Consider the following 22,139-nt stretch of genomic DNA (forward strand, 5'->3'; position numbering starts at 1 on the left):
CATATAACCCCACATTTCCCCATGTCCCCATAAGGTGTTTTATGAGTGGGGCGGAGCCGACCCCACCCTCTGTAGGTGACAGGGACAACACCGCGACTCTGACCCCACACGTGGCCCCACACGTGTGACACCCCAATGACACCCCATAAATGGCACCCCATAAATGACACCCCAATGGCACCCCATAAGTGTCCCAATGGCACCCCATATGTGACACTGTCAGTGTGTCACCCCATAAGTGTCCCAATGCCACCCCATAAGTGACACCACGAGTGTGACACCCCAATGTCACCCCAATGGCACCCCAATGGCACCCCATAAGTTTCCCAATGGCACCCCATAAGTGTCCCAATGTCACTCCATAAGTGTCCCCATGTCACCCCATATGTGACACCATGAGTGTGACACCCCAATGGCACCCCAATGGCACCCCAATGCCACCCAATAAGTGTCCCAATGTCACCCCATAAGTGTCCCAATGCCACCCCATAAGTGTCCCAATGTCACCCCATAAGTGTCCCAATGCCACCCCAATGTCACCCCAATGCCACCCCATAAGTGTCCCAATGGCACCCCAATGTCACCCCATAAGTGTCCCAATGTCACCCCATAAGTGACACCATGAGTGTGACACCCCAATGTCACCCCAATGCCACCCCATAAGTGTCCCAATGGCACCCCAATGTCACCCCATAAGTGTCCCAATGTCACCCCATAAGTGACACCATGAGTGTGACACCCCAATGTCACCCCATAAGTGTCCCAATGTCACCCCATAAGTGTCCCAATGGCACCCCATAAGTGTCCCAATGGCACCCCAATGTCACCCCATAAGTGTCCCAATGGCACCCCAATGACACCCCATAAGTGTCCCAATGTCACCCCATAAGTGTCCCAATGGTACCCCATAAGTGTCCCAATGGCACCCCATATGTGACACTGTCAGTGTGTCACCCCATAAGTGTCCCCAATGTCACCCCATAAGTGACACCGTGAATGTGACACCCCAATGACACCCCATAAGTGTCCCAATGTCACCCCACTGCCACCCCATATACGTGACTTTGGGGGGGTGGGGGGCAGCACTGAGTGGAACCACCCCAAAAACCCACACAGGGATAATGGAGATGGGCAGCGGGGAAACTCCAATGGACCCCACGGAACCTGGAACCTCCACGACGGGACCTGGAACCTCCAGAACATCAACCAGCAGCAACAGGATTCCAACCAACAGCGGAACCACAGATAAGAACCCCAGCCCCACATCTGAACCCGGCCCCAAAGCCACGTCCAGCCCCACATCCCCATCCAGCCCCATAACAAGGAATACCAGCCCCACATCCCCATCCAGCCCCATAACAAGGAATACCAGCCCCACATCCCCATCCAGCCCCATAACTAACAATACCAGCCCCACATCCCCATCCAGCCCCATAACTAACAATACCAGCCCCACATCCCCATCCAGCCCCATAACTAACAATACCAGCCCCACATCCCCATCCAGCCCCACATCTGAATCCAGCCCCACATCTATGAATACCAGTCCCACATTTACAACCAGCCCCACATCTGCAACATCAATCAGCCCCACAACTGAATCCAGCCCCACATCTGCTTCCAGCCCCACATCTTCAACCTCCATCAGCCCCACATCTCCATCCAGCCCCACATTTACAACCAGCCCCACATCTACTAACAGCCCCACATCCGCAACCTCCTTCAGCCCCACAACTGATACCAGCCCCACATTTTCAACCAGCCCCACACCTGCATCCAGCCCCACATCTGAAGCCTCTTCCAGCCCCACATCTTCAGCACCCATCAGCCCCACATCTCCATCCAGACCCACATCTGAATCCAGCCCCACATCTATGAATACCAGTCCCACATTTACAACCAGCCCCACATCTCCATTTAGCCCCACATCTGCATCCAGCCCCACAACTGAAACCTCCATCAGCCCCACAGCCCCATCCAGCCCCACATCTTCAACCAGCCCCACATCTTCAGCACCCATCAGCCCCACTTCTGCATCCAGCCCCACATCTGAAACCTCCTCTAGCCCCACATTTACAACCAGCCCCACAACTACAGCCTCCATCAGCCCCACATCTGAAACCAGCCCCACATTTACAACCTCCATCAGCCCCACATCTGTAACAACCATCAGCCCCACATCTGCTTCCAACCCCACATCTTCAGCCTCCATCAGCCCCACAGCCCCATCCAGCCCCACACTTACAACCAGCCCCACATCTGAATCCTCCTTCAGCCCCACAACTGAAACCAGCCCCACATCTTCAAACAGACTCACATCTCCATCCAGCCCCACATTTGGAACCAGCCCCACATCTGAATCCTCCTTCAGCCCCACATCTCCAACCAGCCCCACATCTATGAATATCAGCCCCACATCTGCATCCAGCCCCACATCTGAACCCTCCGTCAGCCCCACATCCCCAACCGGCCCCACATCTCCATACAGTCCCACATTTGGAACCAGCCCCACATTTACAACCTCCTTCAGCCCCACATCTGAATCCAGCCCCACATCTGCTTCCAGCCCCACATTTACAACCAGCCCCACATCTGCAACCTCCTTCAGCCCCACATCTGAATCCAGCCCCACATCTTCAACCAGACCCACATCTATGAATACCAGCCCCACATCTGCATCCAGCCCCACATCTGAGACCTCTTCCAGCCCCACATCTCCATCCAGCCCCACACCTGAAACCTCCTTCAGCCCTATATCTACAAGTAGACCCACATCTGCATCCAGCCCCATAACTATCAATACCAGCCCCACATCTGAATCCAGCCCCACATTTGGAACCAGCCCCACATCTGAATTCAGCCCCATAACTATGAGTACCAGCCCCACATCTGAAACATCCATCAGCCCCACAACTGAATCCAGCCCCACAACTAGCAATAAAAGCCCCACATCTCCATCCAGCCCAACGTCTTCAACCAGCCCCACAACTACAGCCTCCATCAGCCCCACAGCCCCATCCAGCCCCACATCTGCAACATCCATCAGCCCCACATCTCAAACCAGCCCCACATCTGAATCCAACCCCACATCTCCAACCAGCCCCATAACTATCAATACCAGCCCCACATCTGTATCCAGCCCCACATTTACAACCTCCTTGAGCCCCACATCAGAATCCAGCCCCACATCTCCAACCAGACCCACATCTATGAATACCAGCCCCACATCTCAAAACAGCCCCACATTTACAACCAGCCCCACATCTCCATCCAGCCCCATAACTATCAATACCAGCCCCACATTTAGAACCAGCCCCACAACTACAGCCTCCATCAGCCCCACATCTGCTTCCAGACCCACAACTGAAATCTCTTCTAGCCCCACATCTGCAGCCAGACCCACATCTGAAACACCCATCAGCCCCACATCTGAATCCAGCCCCACATCCCCATCCAGACCCACATCTGCAACCTCCTTCAGCCCCACATCTGAAACCAGCCCCACAACAACAGCCTCCATCAGCCCCACATCTGAATCCAGACCCACAACTGCAACCTCCTTCAGCCCCACATCTCAAACCAGCCCCACATCTCCATCCAGCCCCACACCTGAAACCTCCTTCAGCCCCATATCTACAAGTAGACCCACATCTGCATCCAGCCCCATAACTATCAATGCCAGCCCCACATCTGAATCCAGCCCCACATCTGTATACAGTCCCACATCTCAAACCAGCCCCACATCTGAATCCAGCCCCACATTTGGAACCAGCCCCACATCTGAATTCAGCCCCATAACTATGAGTACCAGCCCCACATCTGAATCCAGACCGACATCTATGAATACCAGTCCCAAATTTACAACCAGCCCCACATCTGAAACACCCATCAGCCCCACAACTGAATCCAGCCCCACAACTAGCAACACCAGCCCCACATCTCCATCCAGCCCAACGTCTTCAACCAGCCCCACAACTACAGCCTCCATCAGCCCCACATCTCCAACCAGCCCCACATCTGTATCCAGCCCCACACCTGAAACCTCCTTCAGCCCCATATCTACAGGTAGACCCACATCTGCATCCAGCCCCACAACTATGAGTATCAGCCCCACATCTCAAAACAGCCCCACATCCACTTCCAGCCCCACATTTACAATCAGCTCCACATCCCCATCCAGCCCCACATCTGAAACCAGCCCCACAACTGCAACGTCAATCAGCCCCACAACTATAACAACCATCAGCCCCACAACTCAAAACAGCCCCACAACTGAAACTTCCATCAGCCCCACATCCCCAACCGGCCCCTCATCTGTAACCTCCTTCAGCCCCACATCCCCATCCAGCCCCACATCTCCATACAGTCCCACATTTGGAACCAGCCCCACATCTGAGACCTCTTCCAGCCCCACATCTCCAACCAGCCCCACATCTTCAACCATTCCCAGCACTATTAGTACCAGCCCCACATCTTTTTCCAGCCCCACATTTGGAACCAGCCCCACATCTATGAATACCAGCCCCACATCTGTATCCAGCCCCACATCTGAAACCTCTTCCAGCCCCACATCTGAAACCAGCCCCACATCTCCATCCAGCACCATAACTATCAATTCCAGCCCCACATCTGCATCCAGCCCCACATCAGACACCTCCATCAGCCCCACATCTCCAACCAGCCCCACATCTTCAACCTCCTTCAGCCCTACAACTATGAATACCAGCCCCACATCCCCATCCAGCCCCACATCTGAAACCTCCATGAGCCCCACGTCTCTAACCAGCCCCACATCTTCAACCATTCCCAGCACTATTCGTACCAGCCCCACATCTGAATCCAGCCCCACATCTATGAATACCAGCCCCACATTTACAACCAGCCCCACATCTGCAACCTCCATCAGCCCCACACCTTCAACCAGCCCCACATCTTCAGCACCCATCAGCCCCACATCTGCATCCAGCCCCACATCTCAAACCAGCCCCACATTTACAACCAGCCCCACATCTCAAACCAGCTCCACATCTCAAACCAGCCCCATAACTATGGATACCAGCCCCACATTTGGAACCAGCCTCACAACAAAAATCTTCAGCCCCACATCTCCATCCAGCCCCACATCTGCAACATCCATCAGCCCCACATCTCAAACCAGCCCCATAACTATGAGTACCAGCCCCACATCTGCATCCAGCCCCACATTTGGAACCAGCCCCACATCTTCAACCAGCCCCACAACAACAGCCTCCATCAGCCCCACATCTGAATCCAGCCCCACAACTATGAATACCAGCCCCACATCTCCAATCAGCCCCACAACTGCAACCTCCTTCAGCCCCACACCTTCAACCAGCCCCACATCTTCAGCACCCGTCAGCCCCACATCTCCATCCAGCCCCACATCTGAATCCAGCCCCACATCTGCATCCAGCCCCACATCTGCATCCAGCCCCACATCTGAAACCTCCTCTAGCCCCACATTTACAACCAGCCCCACAACTACAGCCTCCATCAGCCCCACATCTGCTTCCAGACCCACAACTGAAATCTCTTCCAGCCCCACATCTGCAGCCAGACCCACAACTGCACCCTCCATCAGCCCCACATCTCCATCCAGCCCCACATCTGCAGCCAGACCCACATCTGAAACACCCATCAGCCCCACATCTGAATCCAGCCCAACATCCCCATCCAGACCCACATCTGCAACCTCCTTCAGCCCCACATCTGAAACCAGCCCCACAACAACAGCCTCCATCAGCCCCACATCTGAATCCAGACCCACAACTGCAACCTCCTTCAGCCCCACATCTCAAACCAGCCCCACATCTCCATCCAGCCCCACACCTGAAACCTCCTTCAGCCCTATATCTACAAGTAGACCCACATCTGCATCCAGCCCCACATTTGGAACCAGCCCCGCATCTGAATTCAGCCCCATAACTATGAGTACCAGCCCCACATCTGAATCCAGCCCCACATCCCCAACCATCCCCACATCTCCATCCAGCCCCACATCTTCAACCTCCTTCAGCCCCACAACTGCTTCCAGCCCCACATCTGAATCCAGCCCCTCATCAGAAACACCCATCAGCTCCACAACTGAAACCAGCCCCACAACTATGAATACCAGCCCCACATCTCCATCCAGCCCCACATTTGGAACCAGCCCCACATCTATGAATACCGGCCCCACATCTACTACCAGCCCCACATCAGCACACTCCATCAGCCCCACATCTTCAACCAGCCCCACATCTGCATCCAGCCCCACATCTCAAACCAGCCCCACATCTGTATCCAGCCCCACGTCTATCAATACCAGCCCCACATCTGCATCCAGACCCACATTTACAACCTCCTTCAGCCCCACATCTGAATCCAGCCCCACATCTGAATCCAGACCCACATCTGAATCCAGACCCACATCTATCAATACCAGCCCCACAGCTGCTTCCAGCCCCACATCTGCAACCTCCATCAGCCCCACATCTGAATCCAGCCCAACATCCCCATCCAGCCCCACATCTATGAATACCAGCCCCACATCCGCTTCCAGCCCCACATATTCAACATCCATCAGCCCCACATCAGAATCCAGCCCCACATCTTCAACTGGTTCCACATCTATGAATACCAGCCCCACATCCTCACCCAGCCCCACAGCTATGAATAACAGCCCCACATCTGTATCCAGCCCCACATCTCAAACCAGCCCCACATCTGCATCCAGCCCCACATCTGAAATCTCTTCCAGCCCCACATCCCCATCCAGCCCAACATCTGAATCCAGCCCCACATCTATGAACACCAGTCCCACATTTACAACCAGCCCCACATCTGCAACATCCATCAGCCCCACATCTGCATCCAGCCCCACATCTGCATCCAGCCCCACATCTGAAACCTCTTCCAGCCCCACATTTACAACCAGCCCCACAACTACAGCCTCCATCAGCCCCACATCTGCTTCCAGACCCACAACTGAAATCTCTTCCAGACCCACATCTGCAGCCAGACCCACATTTACAACCTCCTTGAGCCCCACATCTGAATCCAGCCCCACATCTATGAATACCAGCCCCACATCTGTATCCAGCCCCACATCTCCATCCAGCCCCACATTTGGAACCAGCCCCACATCTATCATTACCAGCCCCACATCTACTACCAGCCCCACAACCCCAACCTCTTTCAGCCCCACATCTCCATCCAGCCCCATAACTATCAATACCAGCCCCACATCTGTATCCAGCCCCACATCTCCAACCCACTCCATATCTCCATCCAGCCCCACATCTGCAACCTCTGTCAGCCCCACATCTGAAACACGCATCAGCCCCACATCAGAAACACCCATCAGCCCCACACTGACTACCAGCCCCACATCTCCATCCAGCCCCACATCTCCATCCAGCCCCACATTTACACCCAGCCCCACAACAACAGCCTCCATCAGCCCCACATCTGAATCCAGCCCCACAACTATGAATACCAGCCCCACATCTCCAATCAGCCCCACATTTAGAACCAGCCCCACATCTGCATCCAGCCCCACATCTCACACCAGCCCAACAGCTGAATCCTCCTTCAGCCCCACAACTGAAACCAGCCCCACATCTCCAACCAGCACCATAACTATCAATTCCAGCCCCACATCTCCATCCAGCCCCACATATTCAACATCCATCAGCCCCGCATATGAATCCAGCCCCACATCTATGAATACCAGCCCCACATCTCCATCCAGACCCACGTCTGCAACGTCCTTCAGCCCCACATCTCAAACCAGCCCCACAACAACAGCCTCCATCAGCCCCACATCTGAATCCAGCCCCACAGCTATGAATACCAGCACCACATCTCCAATCAGCCCCACAACTGCAACCTCCTTCAGCCCCACATCTGAATCCAGCCCCACATCCACTTTCAGCCCCACATCTGAAACCTCTTCCAGCCCCACATCTGCAGCCAGCCCCACATCAGACACCTCCATCAGCCCCACAGCCCCATCCAGCCCCACATTTACAAGCAGCCCCACATCTGCAACCTCCTTCAGCCCCATAACTATCAATACCAGCCCCACATCTGCTTCCAGCCCCACATATATGAATACCAGCCCCACATCCCCATCCAGCCCCACATCTCAAACCAGCCCCACATCTGCAACCTACTTCAGCCCCACATCTCCAACCAGACCCACATCTGAATCCTCCACCAGCCCCACATCTGTATCCAGCCCCACAACTATGAGTACCAGCCCCACATCTCAAAACAGCCCCACATCCACTTCCAGCCCCACATCTGAAACCTCGTTCAGCCCCACAGCTGCTTCCAGCCCCACAACGATCAATACCAGCCCCACATCCCCACCCAGCCCCACATCTGAAACCAGCCCCACATCCATGACATCCAGCAGCCCAACCTTTGCATCCAGCCCCACATCAGACACCTCCATCAGCCCCACATCTCAAACCAGCCCCACATCTCAAACCAGCCCCACATCTCAAACCAGCCCCACATCTTCAACCAGCCCCACATCTTCAACCAGCCCCACATTTACAACCAGCCCCACATCTGCAACATCAATCAGCCCCACAACGGCATCCAGCCCCACATCTGAAACATCCATCAGCCCCACAACTGAAACCAGCCCCACAACTACAAATACCAGCCCCACATCTCCATCCAGGCCAACGTCTTCAACCAGCCCCACAACTACAGCCTCCATCAGCCCCACATCTCCATCCAGCCCCACATCTGCTTCCAGCCCCACATCTTCAACCAGTCCCAGCACTATTAGTACCAGCCCCACATCTGAATCCAGCCCCACATCTATGAATACCAGCCCCACATTTACAACCAGCCCCACATCTGCAACCTCCATCAGTCCCACAACGGCATCCAGCCCCACATCTGAAACATCCATCAGCCCCACAACTGAAACCAGCCCCACAACTAGCAATACCAGCCCCTCAGCCCCATCCAGCCCCACAACTGAAACCTCCATCAGCCCCACAGCCTCATCCAGCCCCACATCTTCAATCAGCCCCACATCTCAAACCAGCCCCACATCTGCATCCAGCCCCACATCTGAAACCTCCTCTAGCCCCACATTTACAACCAGCCCCACAACTACAGCCTCCATCAGCCCCACATCTGCTTCCAGACCCACAACTGAAATCTCTTCCAGCCCCACATCTGCAGCCAGATCCACAACTGCACCCTCCATCAGCCCCACATCTCCATCCAGCCCCACATCTGAAACCTCTTTCAGCCCCACAACTGCAACCAGCCCCACATCTGAAACACCCATCAGCCCCACATCTCAAACCAGCCCCACATCTATGAATACCAGCCCCACATTTACTACCAGCCCCACATCTGCAACCTCCTTCAGCCCCATAACTATCAATACCAGCCCCACATCTACTTCCAGACCCACATTTACAACCTCCTTCAGCCCCACATCTGAATCCAGACCCACATCTGAATCCAGCCCCACATCTCAAACCAGCCCCACATCTGAATTCTCCACCAGCCCCACATCTGTATCCAGCCCCACATCACAAACAAGCCCCACAACTATTCGTACCAGCCCCACATCTCCATCCAGTTCCACATTTGGAACCAGCCCCACAACTGAATTCAGCCCCATAACTATGAGTACCAGCCCCACATCTGCATCCAGACCCACATTTACAACCTCCTTGAGCCCCACATCTCCATCCAGCCCCATAACCATGAATACCAGCCCCACATCTCCATCCAGCCCCACATCTGCTTCCAGCCCCACAACTGAAATCAGCCCCACATCCCCATCCAGCAGCCCAACCTTTGCATCCAGCCCCACATTTACAACCTCCATCAGCCCCACATCTCAAACCAGCCCCACATCTGCATCCAGCCCCACATCTGAACCCTCCACCAGCCCCACAACCCCAACCAGCCCCACATCTGCATCCAGCCCCACATTTGGAACCAGCCCCACAACTGAAACCAGCCCCATAACTATCAATACCAGCCCCACATCTCCAACCAGCCCCACATCCACTTCCAGCCCCACATTTGGAACCAGCCCCACATCTGCAACCTCCTTCAGCCCCACAACCCCAACCAGCCCCACATCTGAAACCTCGATCAGCCCCACATCTGCTTCCAGCCCCACAACTATTCGTACCAGCCCCACATCCCCATCCAGCCCCACATCTGAGACCTCTACCAGCCCCCCATCTGCAGCCAGACCCACAACTGCAATCAGCCCCACATCTGCAACCTCCTTCAGCCCCACATCTGCATCCAGCCACACATTTATAACCAGCCCCACAACTACAGCCTCCATCAGCCCCACATCCACTTCCAGCCCCACATCTGAAACCTCCTTCAGCCCCACATCTCCAACCAGCCCCACATCTTCAACTGGTCCCAGCACTATTAGTATCCGCCCCACATCTTTTTCCAGCCCCACATCTATGAATACCAGCCCCACATCTCCATTTAGTCTCACATCTCCCACAAGCCCCACAACTATGAGTTCCAGCCCCACATCTGTATCCAGCCCCACATCTGAAACATCCATCAGCCCCACATCTACAAACAGCCCCACATTTAGAACCAGCCCCACATCTCCATCCAGCCCCACATTTGGAACAAGCCCCACAACTGAATCCTCCTTCAGCCCCACAACTGAAACCAGTCCGATAACTATCAATACCAGCCTCACATCTCCTACCAGCCCCACATCCACTTCCAGCCCCACATCTGTAACCTCCTTTAGCCCCACATCTCCATCCAGCCCCACATCTTCAAACAGACCCACAGCTATGAGTACCAGCCCCACATCTGCTTCCAGCCCCACATCGGCACCCTCCATCAGCCCCACATCTGTATCCAGCCCCACATCTGAAACCTCTTCCAGCCCCACATCTCCATCCAGCCCCACATTTGGAACAAGCCCCACAACTGAAACCAGACCAATAACTATCAATACCAGCCCCACATCTCCAACCAGCCCCACAGCTATGAATACCAGCCCCACAACTGAATCCAGCCCCACATTTACAACCAAGCCAATAACTATGAATACCAGCCCCACATCTCCATTTAGCCCCACAGCCCCATCCAGCCCCACAACTATGAGTACCAGCCCCACATCTGCAACCTCCTTCAGCCCCACATTTACAACCAGCCCCACATCTGAAACCTCCATCAGCCCCACATCTGCTTCCAGCCCCACATCTGTATCCAGCCCCACATCGGCACCCTCCATAAGCCCTACATCTGTATCCAGCCCCACATTTACAACCTCCATCAGCCCCACAGCTGAGACTAGCCCCACATCTCCATCCAGCCCCACATCCTCATCCAGCCCCACAACTATCAATACCAGCCCCACATCCTCATCCAGCCCTACAACTATCAATACCAGCCCCACATCTGTATCCAGCACCAGAACTGAAACCAGCCCCACATCCATGACATCGAGCAGCCCAGCAATGGCCACCAGCCCCACATCGGACACCTCCATCAGCCCCACATCTCAAACCAGACCCACAACTACCAGCCCCACATCTGAATCCTCCTTCAGCCCCACATCTCCATCCAGCCCCACATTAGGAACCAGCCCCACTACTGCAGCCAGCCCCACATCTGAGACCTCTACCAGACCCACATCTCCATCCAGCCCCACGTCAGAAACCTCCTTCAGCCCCACATTTACAACCAGCCCCACATCTATGAATACCAGCCCCACATCTGTATCCAGCCCCACATCCTCATCCAGCCCCACATCTGCAACCAGTGCCATAACTATCAATTCCAGCCCATTTGGAACCAGCCCCACATCTTCAACTAGACCCACATCTGCATCCAGCCCCACATCTGAGACCCCTACCAGCCCCACATCTGCAACCAGACCCACAACTGAAATCAGCCCCACATCTGTAACCTCCTTTAGCCCCACATCTCCATCCAGCCCCACATCTGCATCCAGCCCCACATCTACTAACAGCCCCACATCTCCATTTAGCCCCACATCTGAAACCTCCCTCAGCCCCACATTTACAACCAGCCCCACATCCCCATCCAGCCCCACATCTGAAACCAGACCCACAACTATGAATACCAGCCCCACATTTACAACCAGCCCCACATCTGAATCCTCCTTCAGCCCCACAGCCCCAACCAGCCCCACATCTTCAACCGGTCCCAGCACTATTAGTACCAGCCCCACATCTACATCCAGTCCCATAACTATGAGTACCAGCCCCACATCTATGAATACCAGCCCCACATCTCCAACCAGCCCCACATCTGCATCCTCCATCAGCCCCACATCTGCATCCAGCCCCACATCAGACACCTCCATCAACCCCACAGCCCCATCCAGCCCCACATTTACAAGCAGCCCCACATCTGAATCCTCCTTCAGCCCCACATCTCAAACCAGTCCCACATCTATGAATACCAGCCCCACATCTCCATCCAGTCCCACATTAGGAACCAGCCCCACATCTGCATCCAGCCCCACATCTGATACCTCTACCAGCCCCACATCTGCAACCAGACCCACAACTGAAATCAGCCCCACATCTGTAACTTCCTTCAGCCCCACATTTACAACCAGCCCCACATCTGAAACCTCCATCAGCCCCACATCTGCTTCCAGCCCCACATCTGTTTCCAGCCCCACATTGGCACCCTCCATCAGCCCCACATCTGAAACCAGCCCCACATTTACAACCTCCATCAGCCCCACAACTGAGACTAGCCCCACATCTCCAACCAGCCCCACATCCTCATCCAGCCCCACAACTATCAATACCAGCCCCACATCTGTATCCAGCCCCACATTTACATCCAGCCCCACAACTGCAACATCCATCAGCCCCACATCTGCAGCCAGCCCCACATCAGACACCTCCATCAGCCCCACAGCCCCATCCAGCCCCACATTTACAAGCAGCCCCACATCTGAATCCTCCTTGAGCCCCACATCTATGAATACCAGCCCCACATCCCTATCCAGCCCCACATCTGAACCCTCCATCAGCCCCACATCTCAAACCAGCCCCACATCTATGAATACCAGCCCCACATCTGCATCCAGCCCCACATCTGAGACCCCTACCAGCCCCACATCTGAGACCCCTACCAGCCCCACATCTGCAACCAGCCCCACAACTGCATCCAGCCCCACATTTGGAACAAGCCCCACAACTGAAACCAGCCCCATAACTATCAATACCAGCCCCACATCTCCAACCAGCCCCACAGCTATGAATACCAGCCCCACAACTGAATCCAGCCCCACATTTACAACCAGCCCCATAACTATGAATACCAGCCCCACATCTCCATTTAGCCCCACAGCGCCATCCAGCCCCACAACTATGAGTACCAGCCCCACATCTGCAACCTCCTTCAGCCCCACATTTACAACCAGCCCCACATCTGAAACCTCCATCAGCCCCACATCTGCTTCCAGCCCTACATCTGTATCCAGCCCCACATCGGCACCCTCCATAAGCCCCACATCTGTATCCAGCCCCACATTTACAACCTCCATCAGCCCCACAGCTGAGACTGGCCCCACATCTCCATCCAGCCCCACATCCTCATCCAGCCCCACAACTATCAATACCAGCCCCACATCTGTATCCAGCCCCAGAACTGAAACCAGCCCCACATCCATGACATCGAGCAGCCCAGCAATGGCCACCAGCCCCACATCGGACACCTCCATCAGCCCCACATCTCAAACCAGACCCACAACTACCAGCCCCACATCTGAATCCTCCTTCAGCCCCACATCTCCATCCAGCCCCACATTAGGAACCAGCCCCACTACTGCAGCCAGCCCCACATCTGAGACCTCTACCAGACCCACATCTCCATCCAGCCCCACGTCAGAAACCTCCTTCAGCCCCACATTTACAACCAGCCCCACATCTATGAATACCAGCCCCACATCTGTATCCAGCCCCACATCCTCATCCAGCCCCACATCTGCAACCAGTGCCATAACTATCAATTCCAGCCCATTTGGAACCAGCCCCACATCTTCAACTAGACCCACATCTGCATCCAGCCCCACATCTGAGACCCCTACCAGCCCCACATCTGCAGCCAGACCCACAACTGAAATCAGCCCCACATCTGCAACCTCCTCTAGCCCCACATCTCCATCCAGCCCCACATCTGCATCCAGCCCCACATCTACTAACAGCCCCACATCTCCATTTAGCCCCACATCTGAAACCTCCCTCAGCCCCACATTTACAACCAGCCCCACATCCCCATCCAGCCCCACATCTGCATCCAGCCCCACATCTGAAACCTCTTCCAGCCCCACAACTGAAAGCAGCCCCACATCCTCCTTCAGCCCCACATCTGTATCAAGCCCCACATCTACTAACAGCCCCACATCTCCATTTAGCCCCACATCTGAAACTTCCTTCAGCCCCACATTTACAACCAGCCCCACATCTCCATCAAGCCCCACATCTGAAACCAGCCCCACATCCATGACATCCAGCAGCCCAACCTTTGCATCCAGCCCCACATCAGACACCTCCATCAGCCCCACATCTCAAACCAGCCCCACATCTGAAACCAGACCCACAACTATGAATACCAGCCCCACATCCCCATCCAGCCCCACATCTGAATCCTCCTTCAGCCCCACAGCCCCAACCAGCCCCACATCTTCAACCGGTCCCAGCACTATTAGTACCAGCCCCACATCTGCATCCAGCCCCACATCGGCACCCTCCATCAGCCCCACATCTGTATCCAGACCCACATCTGAAACCTCTTTCAGCCCCACAGCCCCATCCAGCCCCACATTTAGAACCAGCCCCACATCTGCAACCAGCCCCACATCTCCATCCAGCCCCACATTTGGAACAAGCCCCACAACTGAAACCAGACCAATAACTATCAATACCAGCCCCACATCTCCAACCAGCCCCACAGCTATGAATACCAGCCCCACAACTGAATCCAGCCCCACATTTACAACCAGCCCCACATCTGAAACCTCCATCAGCCCCACATCTGCTTCCAGCCCCACATCTGTATCCAGCCCCACATCGGCACCCTCCATCAGCCCCACATCTGTATCCAGCCCCACATTTACAACCTCCATCAGCCCCACAACTGAGACTAGCCCCACATCTCCAACCAGCCCCACATCCTCATCCAGCCCCACAACTATCAATACCAGCCCCACATCTGTATCCAGCCCCACATTAACATCCAGCCCCACAACTGCAACATCCATCAGCCCCACATCTGCAGCCAGCCCCACATCAGACACCTCCATCAGCCCCACAGCCCCATCCAGCCCCACATCTCGAACCAGCCCCACATCCTCATCCAGCCCCACATCTTCAACCGGTTCCACAAATATCAATACCAGCCCCACATCCTCATCCAGCCCCATAACTATGAATACCAGCCCCACATCCATGACATTCAGCAGCCCAACCTTTGCACCCAGCCCCACATCTGAACCCTCCATCAGCCCCACATCTCAAACCAGCCCCACATCCTCATCCAGCCCCACAACTATCAATACCAGCCCCACATCTGCATCCAGCCCCACATTTACATCCAGCCCCACAACTGCAACATCCATCAGCCCCACATCTGCAGCCAGCCCCACATCTGAACACTCCTTCAGCCCCACAACCCCAACCAGCCCCACATCTGCACCCGGTCCCAGCACTATTAGTACCAGCCCCACATCTACATCCAGTCCCATAACTATGAGTACAAGCCCCACATCTCCAACCAGCCCCACATCTGCAACCTCCTTCAGCCCCACATCTATGAATACCAGCCCCACATCCCTATCCAGCCCCACATCTGAACCCTCCATCAGCCCCACATCTCAAACCAGCCCCACATCTATGAATACCAGCCCCACATCTCCATCCAGCCCCACATCTGAGACCCCTACCAGCCCCACATCTGCAACCAGCCCCACATCTCCATCCATCCCCACATTTGGAACAAGCCCCACATCTGCAACCAGCCCCATAACTATCAATACCAGCCGCACATCTCCAACCAGCCCCACATTCACTTCCAGCCCCACATCTGAAACCTCCTCCAGCCCCACATCTGCAATCAGCCCCACAGCTATGAATACCAGCCCCACAACTGAATCCAGCCCCACATTTACAACCAGCCCCACATCTCCATTTAGCCCCACAACCCCATCCAGCCCCACAACTATGAGTACCAGCCCCACTTCTGAAACCTCGATCAGTCCCACATCTGCATCCAGCCCCACATCTTCAACCGGTCCCATCACTATTAGTACCAGCCCCACATCTGTATCCAGCCCCACATCGGCACCCTCCATCAGCCCCACATCTGAAACCAGCCCCACATTTACAACCTCCATCAGCCCCACAACTGAGACTGGCCCCACATCTCCAACCAGCCCCACATCAGAATCCAGCCCCACATCTTCAACCGGTTCTACAGCTATCAATACCAGCCCCACATCCTCATTCAGCCCCACAACTGAATCCAGCCCCACATCCATGACATCCAGCAGCCCAACCTTTGCACCCAGCCCCACATCTGAACCCTCCATCAGCCCCACATCTCAAACCAGCCCCACATCTGCATCCAGCCCCACGTCTGAACCCTCCTTCAGCCCCACATCTCAAACCAGCCCCACATCTTCAACTGGTCCCAGCACTATTCGTACCAGCCCCACATCTGCTTCCAGCCCCACATCTCAAACCTCCGTCAGCCCCACAACTGAAACCAGCCCCACATCTGCATCCAGCCCCACATCTGAACCATCCTTCAGCCCCACAACTGAAACCAGCCCCACATCTTCAACTGGTCCCAGCACTATTAGTACCAGCCCCACATCTGCATCCAGCCCCACATCTGAAACATCCATCAGCCCCACATCTGCATCCAGCCCCACATCTCAAACCTCGTCCAGCCCCACATCTGCAGCCAGCCCCACATTTGGAACCAGCCCCACATCTATGAATGCCAGCCCCACAATTACAACCTCCTTCAGCCCCACATCTGAAACACCCATCGGCCCCACATTTACAAGCAGCCCCACATCTGAAAGTGCCATCAGCCCCACATCTGCATCCAGCCCCACAGCTATGAATACCAGCCCCACATCAGAAACCAGCCCCACATCCATGACATCCAGCAGCCCAATCTTTGCATCCAGCCCCACATCAGACACCTCCATCAGCCCCACATCTCAAACCAGACCCACAACTATGAGAACCAGCCCCACATCTGAATCCTCCACCAGCCCCACAACCCCAACCAGCCCCACATCTGAATCCTCCTTCAGCCCCACATCTGAATCCAGCCCCACATCTGAACCCTCCATCAGCCCCACATCTGAATCCAGCCCCACATCTGAATCCTCCTTCAGCCCCACATCTCCATCCAGCCCCACATCTGAATCCGGTCCCAGCACTATTAGTACCAGCCCCACATCTGCATCCAGCCCCACATCTATGAATACCAGCCCCACATCTGAAAGCTCTTCCAGCCCCACAGCCCCATCCAGCCCCACATTTACAAGCAGCCCCACATCTGAATCCTCCATCAGCCCCGCATCTCAAACCAGCCCCACATCTATGAATACCAGCCCCACATCCCCATCCAGCCCCACATCTGTAACCTCCTTCAGCCCCACATCCTCATCAAGCCCCACATCTGTAACCTCCTTCAGCCCCACATCCTCATCAAGCCCCACATCTGCATCCAGCCCCATAACTATGAGTACCAGCCCCACATCTCCATCCAGCCCCACATCTGTATCCAGCCCCACATCCACTTCCAGCCCCGCATCTGCAACCAGTACCATAACTAGCAATTCCAGCCCCACATTTGGAACCAGCCCCACATCTCAAACCAGCCCCACATCTTCAACTAGACCCACATCTGCATCCAGCCCCACATCTGAGACCTCTACCAGCCCCACATCTGCAACCAGACCCACAACTGAAATCAGCCCCACATCTGCAACCTCCTTCAGCCCCACAATTGCTTCCAGCCCCACATCTGAAACCAGCCCCACATCTCCATCCAGCCCCACATCTGAAACCCCTTCCAGCCCCACATCTCCTACCAGACCCACATCTATGAATACCAGCCCCACATCCTCAACCAGCCCCACAACTACAGCCTCCTTCAGCCCCACATCCCCATCCAGCCCCACATCTTCAACTGGTCCCAGCACTATTCGTACCAGCCCCACATCTACTTCCAGCCCCACATCGGCACCATCCATCAGCCCCACATCTATGGATACCAGCCCCACATCTCAAACCTCCTTCAGCCCCACAACTGAAACCAGCCCCACATCTTCAACCGGTCCCACATCTATGAATACCAGCCCCACATCTGCGTTCAGCCCCACATCAGACACCTCCATCAGCCCCACTTTTACAACCAGCCCCACATCTATGAATACCAGCCCCACATCCTCATCCAGCCCCACATCCTCATCCAGCCCCACATCTGAAACCTCCATCAGCCCCACATCTGAATCCAGCCCCACATTTCCATCCTCCTTCAGCCCCACATCTCCATCCAGCCCCACATCTGTATCAAGCCCCACATCTGCATCCAGCCCCACATCTGCAACCAGTCCCATAACTAGCAATTCCAGCCCCACATTTGGAACCAGCCCCACATCTCAAACCAGCCCCACATCTTCAACTAGACCCACATCTGCATCCAGCCCCATAACTATCAATACCAGCCCCACAACTGAAAGCAGCCCCAAATCCTCATCCAGCCCCACATCAGAAACCTCCATGAGCCCCACATCTGAATCCAGCCCCACATTTTCATCCTCCTTCAGCCCCACATCCCCATCCAGCCCCACATCTGTATCCAGCCCCACATCTGTATCCAGCCCCACATCTGCTTCCAGCCCCACATCGGCACCCTCCATCAGCCCCACATTTGTATCCAGCCCCACATCTATGAATACCAGCCCCACATCTGCAACCAGCCCCACATCAGAATCCAGCCCCACATCTGAAACCTCGTTCAGCCCCACATCTTATACTAGACCCACATCAGCATCCAGCCCCACGTCTGCAGGCAGCCCCACATCTGAGACCTCTTCCAGCCCCACATCTGCTACCAGCCCCACGTCTGCAGGCAGCCCCACATCTCAAACCTCCTTCAGCCCCACAACTGAATCTATGACCCTCAGCCCCACAACTGCGGCTTCAAACCTCAGCCCCACAACTGGACCCACAACCCCCAGCCCCACAACTGGATCCACTACCCTCAGCCCCACAAGTGCAGAAACAACACCCAGCCCCACAAGTGGACCCACAACTCTCAGCCCCACAACTGCAACTACAACCATTAGCCCCACAAGTGGAGCTACAACCCTCAGCCCCACAACTGGACCCACAACTCTCAGCCCCACATCTGGACCTACAATGCTCAGCCCCACAACTGCAGCTTCAACCCTCAGCCCCACAACTGAAACCAGCCCATCTTCATCCAGCCCCACATCTGAAACCACCCTCAGCCCCACAGCTGGACCCACGACCCTCAGCCCCACAACTGAATCTACGACCCTCAGCCCCACAACTGGACCCACAACTCTCCGCCCCACAACCGCAGCTACAACCCTCAGCTCTGCATCCAGCCCCACATCTGAAATATCCATCAGCCCCACAACTGAAACCAGCCCATCTACATCCAGCCCCACATCTGAAACCTCCATCAGCCCCACAAGTGGATCTACAACGCTCAGCCCCACAACTGCAGCTACAACCCTCAGCCCCACAAGTGGAGCTACGACTTTGAGACCCACAACTGGACCCACCACCCTCAGCCCCACAACTGGACCCACAACCGTCAGCCCCACAAGTGGAGCTTCAACACTCAGCCCCACAACTGCAGCTACGACCCACAGCCCCACAACTGAATCTACAACCCTCAGCCCCACAACTGGACCCACAACCCTCAGTCCTACATCCGAAGCTACAACCATCAGCCCCACAACTGGACCCACAACCATCAGCCCCACAACTGAATCTATGACCACCAGCCCCACAGCTGGACCTTCGACCATCAGCCCCACAACTGGACCCACAACCCTCAGCCCCACAACTGCGGCTTCAACCCTCAGCCCCACAACTGAAACCAGCCCATCTTCATCCAGCCCCACATCTGAAACCACCCTCAGCCCCACAGCTGGACCCACAACCCTCAGCCCCACAACTGCAGCATCCAGCCCCACATCTCTAACCAGCCTTACATCTGAAACCAGCCCCACAACTGGATCTACAACCCTCAGCCCCACAACTGGACCCACGACTCTCAGCCCCACAAGTGGACCTACAACACTCAGCCCCACAACTGAATCTACAACCCTCAGCCCCACAAGTGGAGCTACAACCATCAGCCCCACAGCTGAATCAACGACCCTCAGCCCCACAAGTGGACCCACAACACTCAGCCCCACAACTGGATCTTCAACCTTCAGCCCCACAAGTGGAGATTCAACCCTCAACCCCACAACTGAATCTATGACTCTCAGCCCCACAACTGAACCCACAACCCTCAGCACCACAACTGCAGCTACGACCCTCAGCCCCACAACTGGAGCTTCAACCATCAGCCCCACAACTGGACCTACAACGCTCAGCCCCACAACTGGAGCTTCAACCCTCAGCCCCACAACTGGACCTACAACCTTCAGCCCCACATCTGGACCCACAACCTTCAGCCCCACAACTGCAGCTTCAACCCTCAGCCCCACAACTGGAGCTTCAACCCTCAGCCCCACAACTGGACCTACAACCTTCAGCCCCACATCTGGACCCACAACCTTCAGCCCCACAACTGCAGCTTCAACCCTCAGCCCCACAACTGAATCAACAACCCCCAGCCCCACAACTGGACCCACAACTGTCAGCCCCACAAGTGCAGCTACAACCTTCAGCCCTGCATCCAGCCCCACATATGAAACCACCATTAGCCCCACAACAGCAACCAGCCCCACATCTGCTTCCAGCCCCACATCTGCATCCTCCATCAGCCCCATAACCGCAGCTACGACCCTCAGCCCCACAACTGGACCCACAACCATCAGCCCCACAACTGAATCTACGACCCCCAGCCCCACAACTGGACCCACAACCATCAGCCCCACAGCTGAATCTACGACCCCCAGCCCCACAACTGGACCTTCAACCATCAGCCCCACAACTGGAGCTACAATCCACAGCCCTACAAGTGGATCTACGACCCTCAGCCCCACAACTGGACCCACAACCTTCAGCCCCACAACTGAATTTTCAACCCTGAGCCCCACAACCAGACCCACAACTCTCAGCCCCACAACTGGACCTGCGACCGTCAGCCCCACAACTGAATCTTCAACCTTCAGCCCCACAAGTGGATCTACAACGCTCAGCCCCACAACTGGACCCACAACATTCAGCCCCACAACTGCAGCTACAACCTTCAGCCCCACAAGTGGAGTTTCAGCACTCAACCCCACAACTGAATCTACAACCGTCAGCCCCACAACTGGACCCACAAGTTTCAGCCCCACAACTGGACCCACAAGTTTCAGCCCCACAACTGAATCAACAACCCTCAGCCCCACAACTGGACCTACAACCATCAGCCCCACAACTGGAGCCACGACCTTCAGCCCTGCATCCAGCCCCACATCTGAAACCTCCTTCAGCCCCACAACTGGACCTACAACACTCAGCCCCACAACTGGACCCACAACACTCAGCCCCACAAGTGCAGCTTCAACCCTCAGCCCCACAACTGAATCAACAACCCCCAGCCCCACAACTGGACCCACAACCCTCAGCCCCACAAGTGGATCTACGACGCTCAGCCCCACAACTGTGGCTTCAACCCTCAGCCCCACAAGTGCAGCACCCAGCCCCACATCTCTAACCAGCCTTACATCTGAAACCAGCCCCACATCTGACACCTCCTTCAGCCCCACAACTGGACCTACAACGCTCAGCCCCACAACTACAGCTACAACACTCAGCCCTACAACTCCATTGACGACCCTCAGCCCCACAAGTGGAGTTTCAACCCCCAGCCCCACAACTGAATCTATGACTCTC

The 22,139-nt window shown here is 55.5% G+C and overlaps 3 protein-coding genes across 3 annotated transcripts; all 3 read left to right on the forward strand.

The window, feature by feature from the left end:
• Window positions 1-1,046: 1,046 nt before the first annotated feature.
• LOC146751116 (uncharacterized) lies at window positions 1,047-7,598 on the forward strand (the record flags this gene model as incomplete). Its single annotated transcript, XM_085535578.1, has 1 exon — window positions 1,047-7,598. A coding segment is annotated over exon 1 (6,477 nt), but the record flags the coding sequence as incomplete, so codon positions are not given.
• A 1,139-nt stretch (window positions 7,599-8,737) lies between these two features.
• On the forward strand, window positions 8,738-9,989 carry LOC146751117 (uncharacterized; the record flags this gene model as incomplete). The annotated part of the gene is made up of 1 exon (XM_085535579.1): window positions 8,738-9,989. A coding segment is annotated over exon 1 (1,149 nt), but the record flags the coding sequence as incomplete, so codon positions are not given.
• A 9,033-nt stretch (window positions 9,990-19,022) lies between these two features.
• On the forward strand, window positions 19,023-20,687 carry LOC146751118 (uncharacterized; the record flags this gene model as incomplete). Its single annotated transcript, XM_085535581.1, has 1 exon — window positions 19,023-20,687. A coding segment is annotated over exon 1 (1,464 nt), but the record flags the coding sequence as incomplete, so codon positions are not given.
• Window positions 20,688-22,139: the final 1,452 nt, after the last annotated feature.

This window comes from Coturnix japonica, unplaced genomic scaffold (genome assembly GCF_054131305.1).
Source record: "Coturnix japonica strain WE unplaced genomic scaffold, WE-NBRP24 Scf133, whole genome shotgun sequence".
NCBI lineage: Eukaryota > Metazoa > Chordata > Aves > Galliformes > Phasianidae > Coturnix > Coturnix japonica.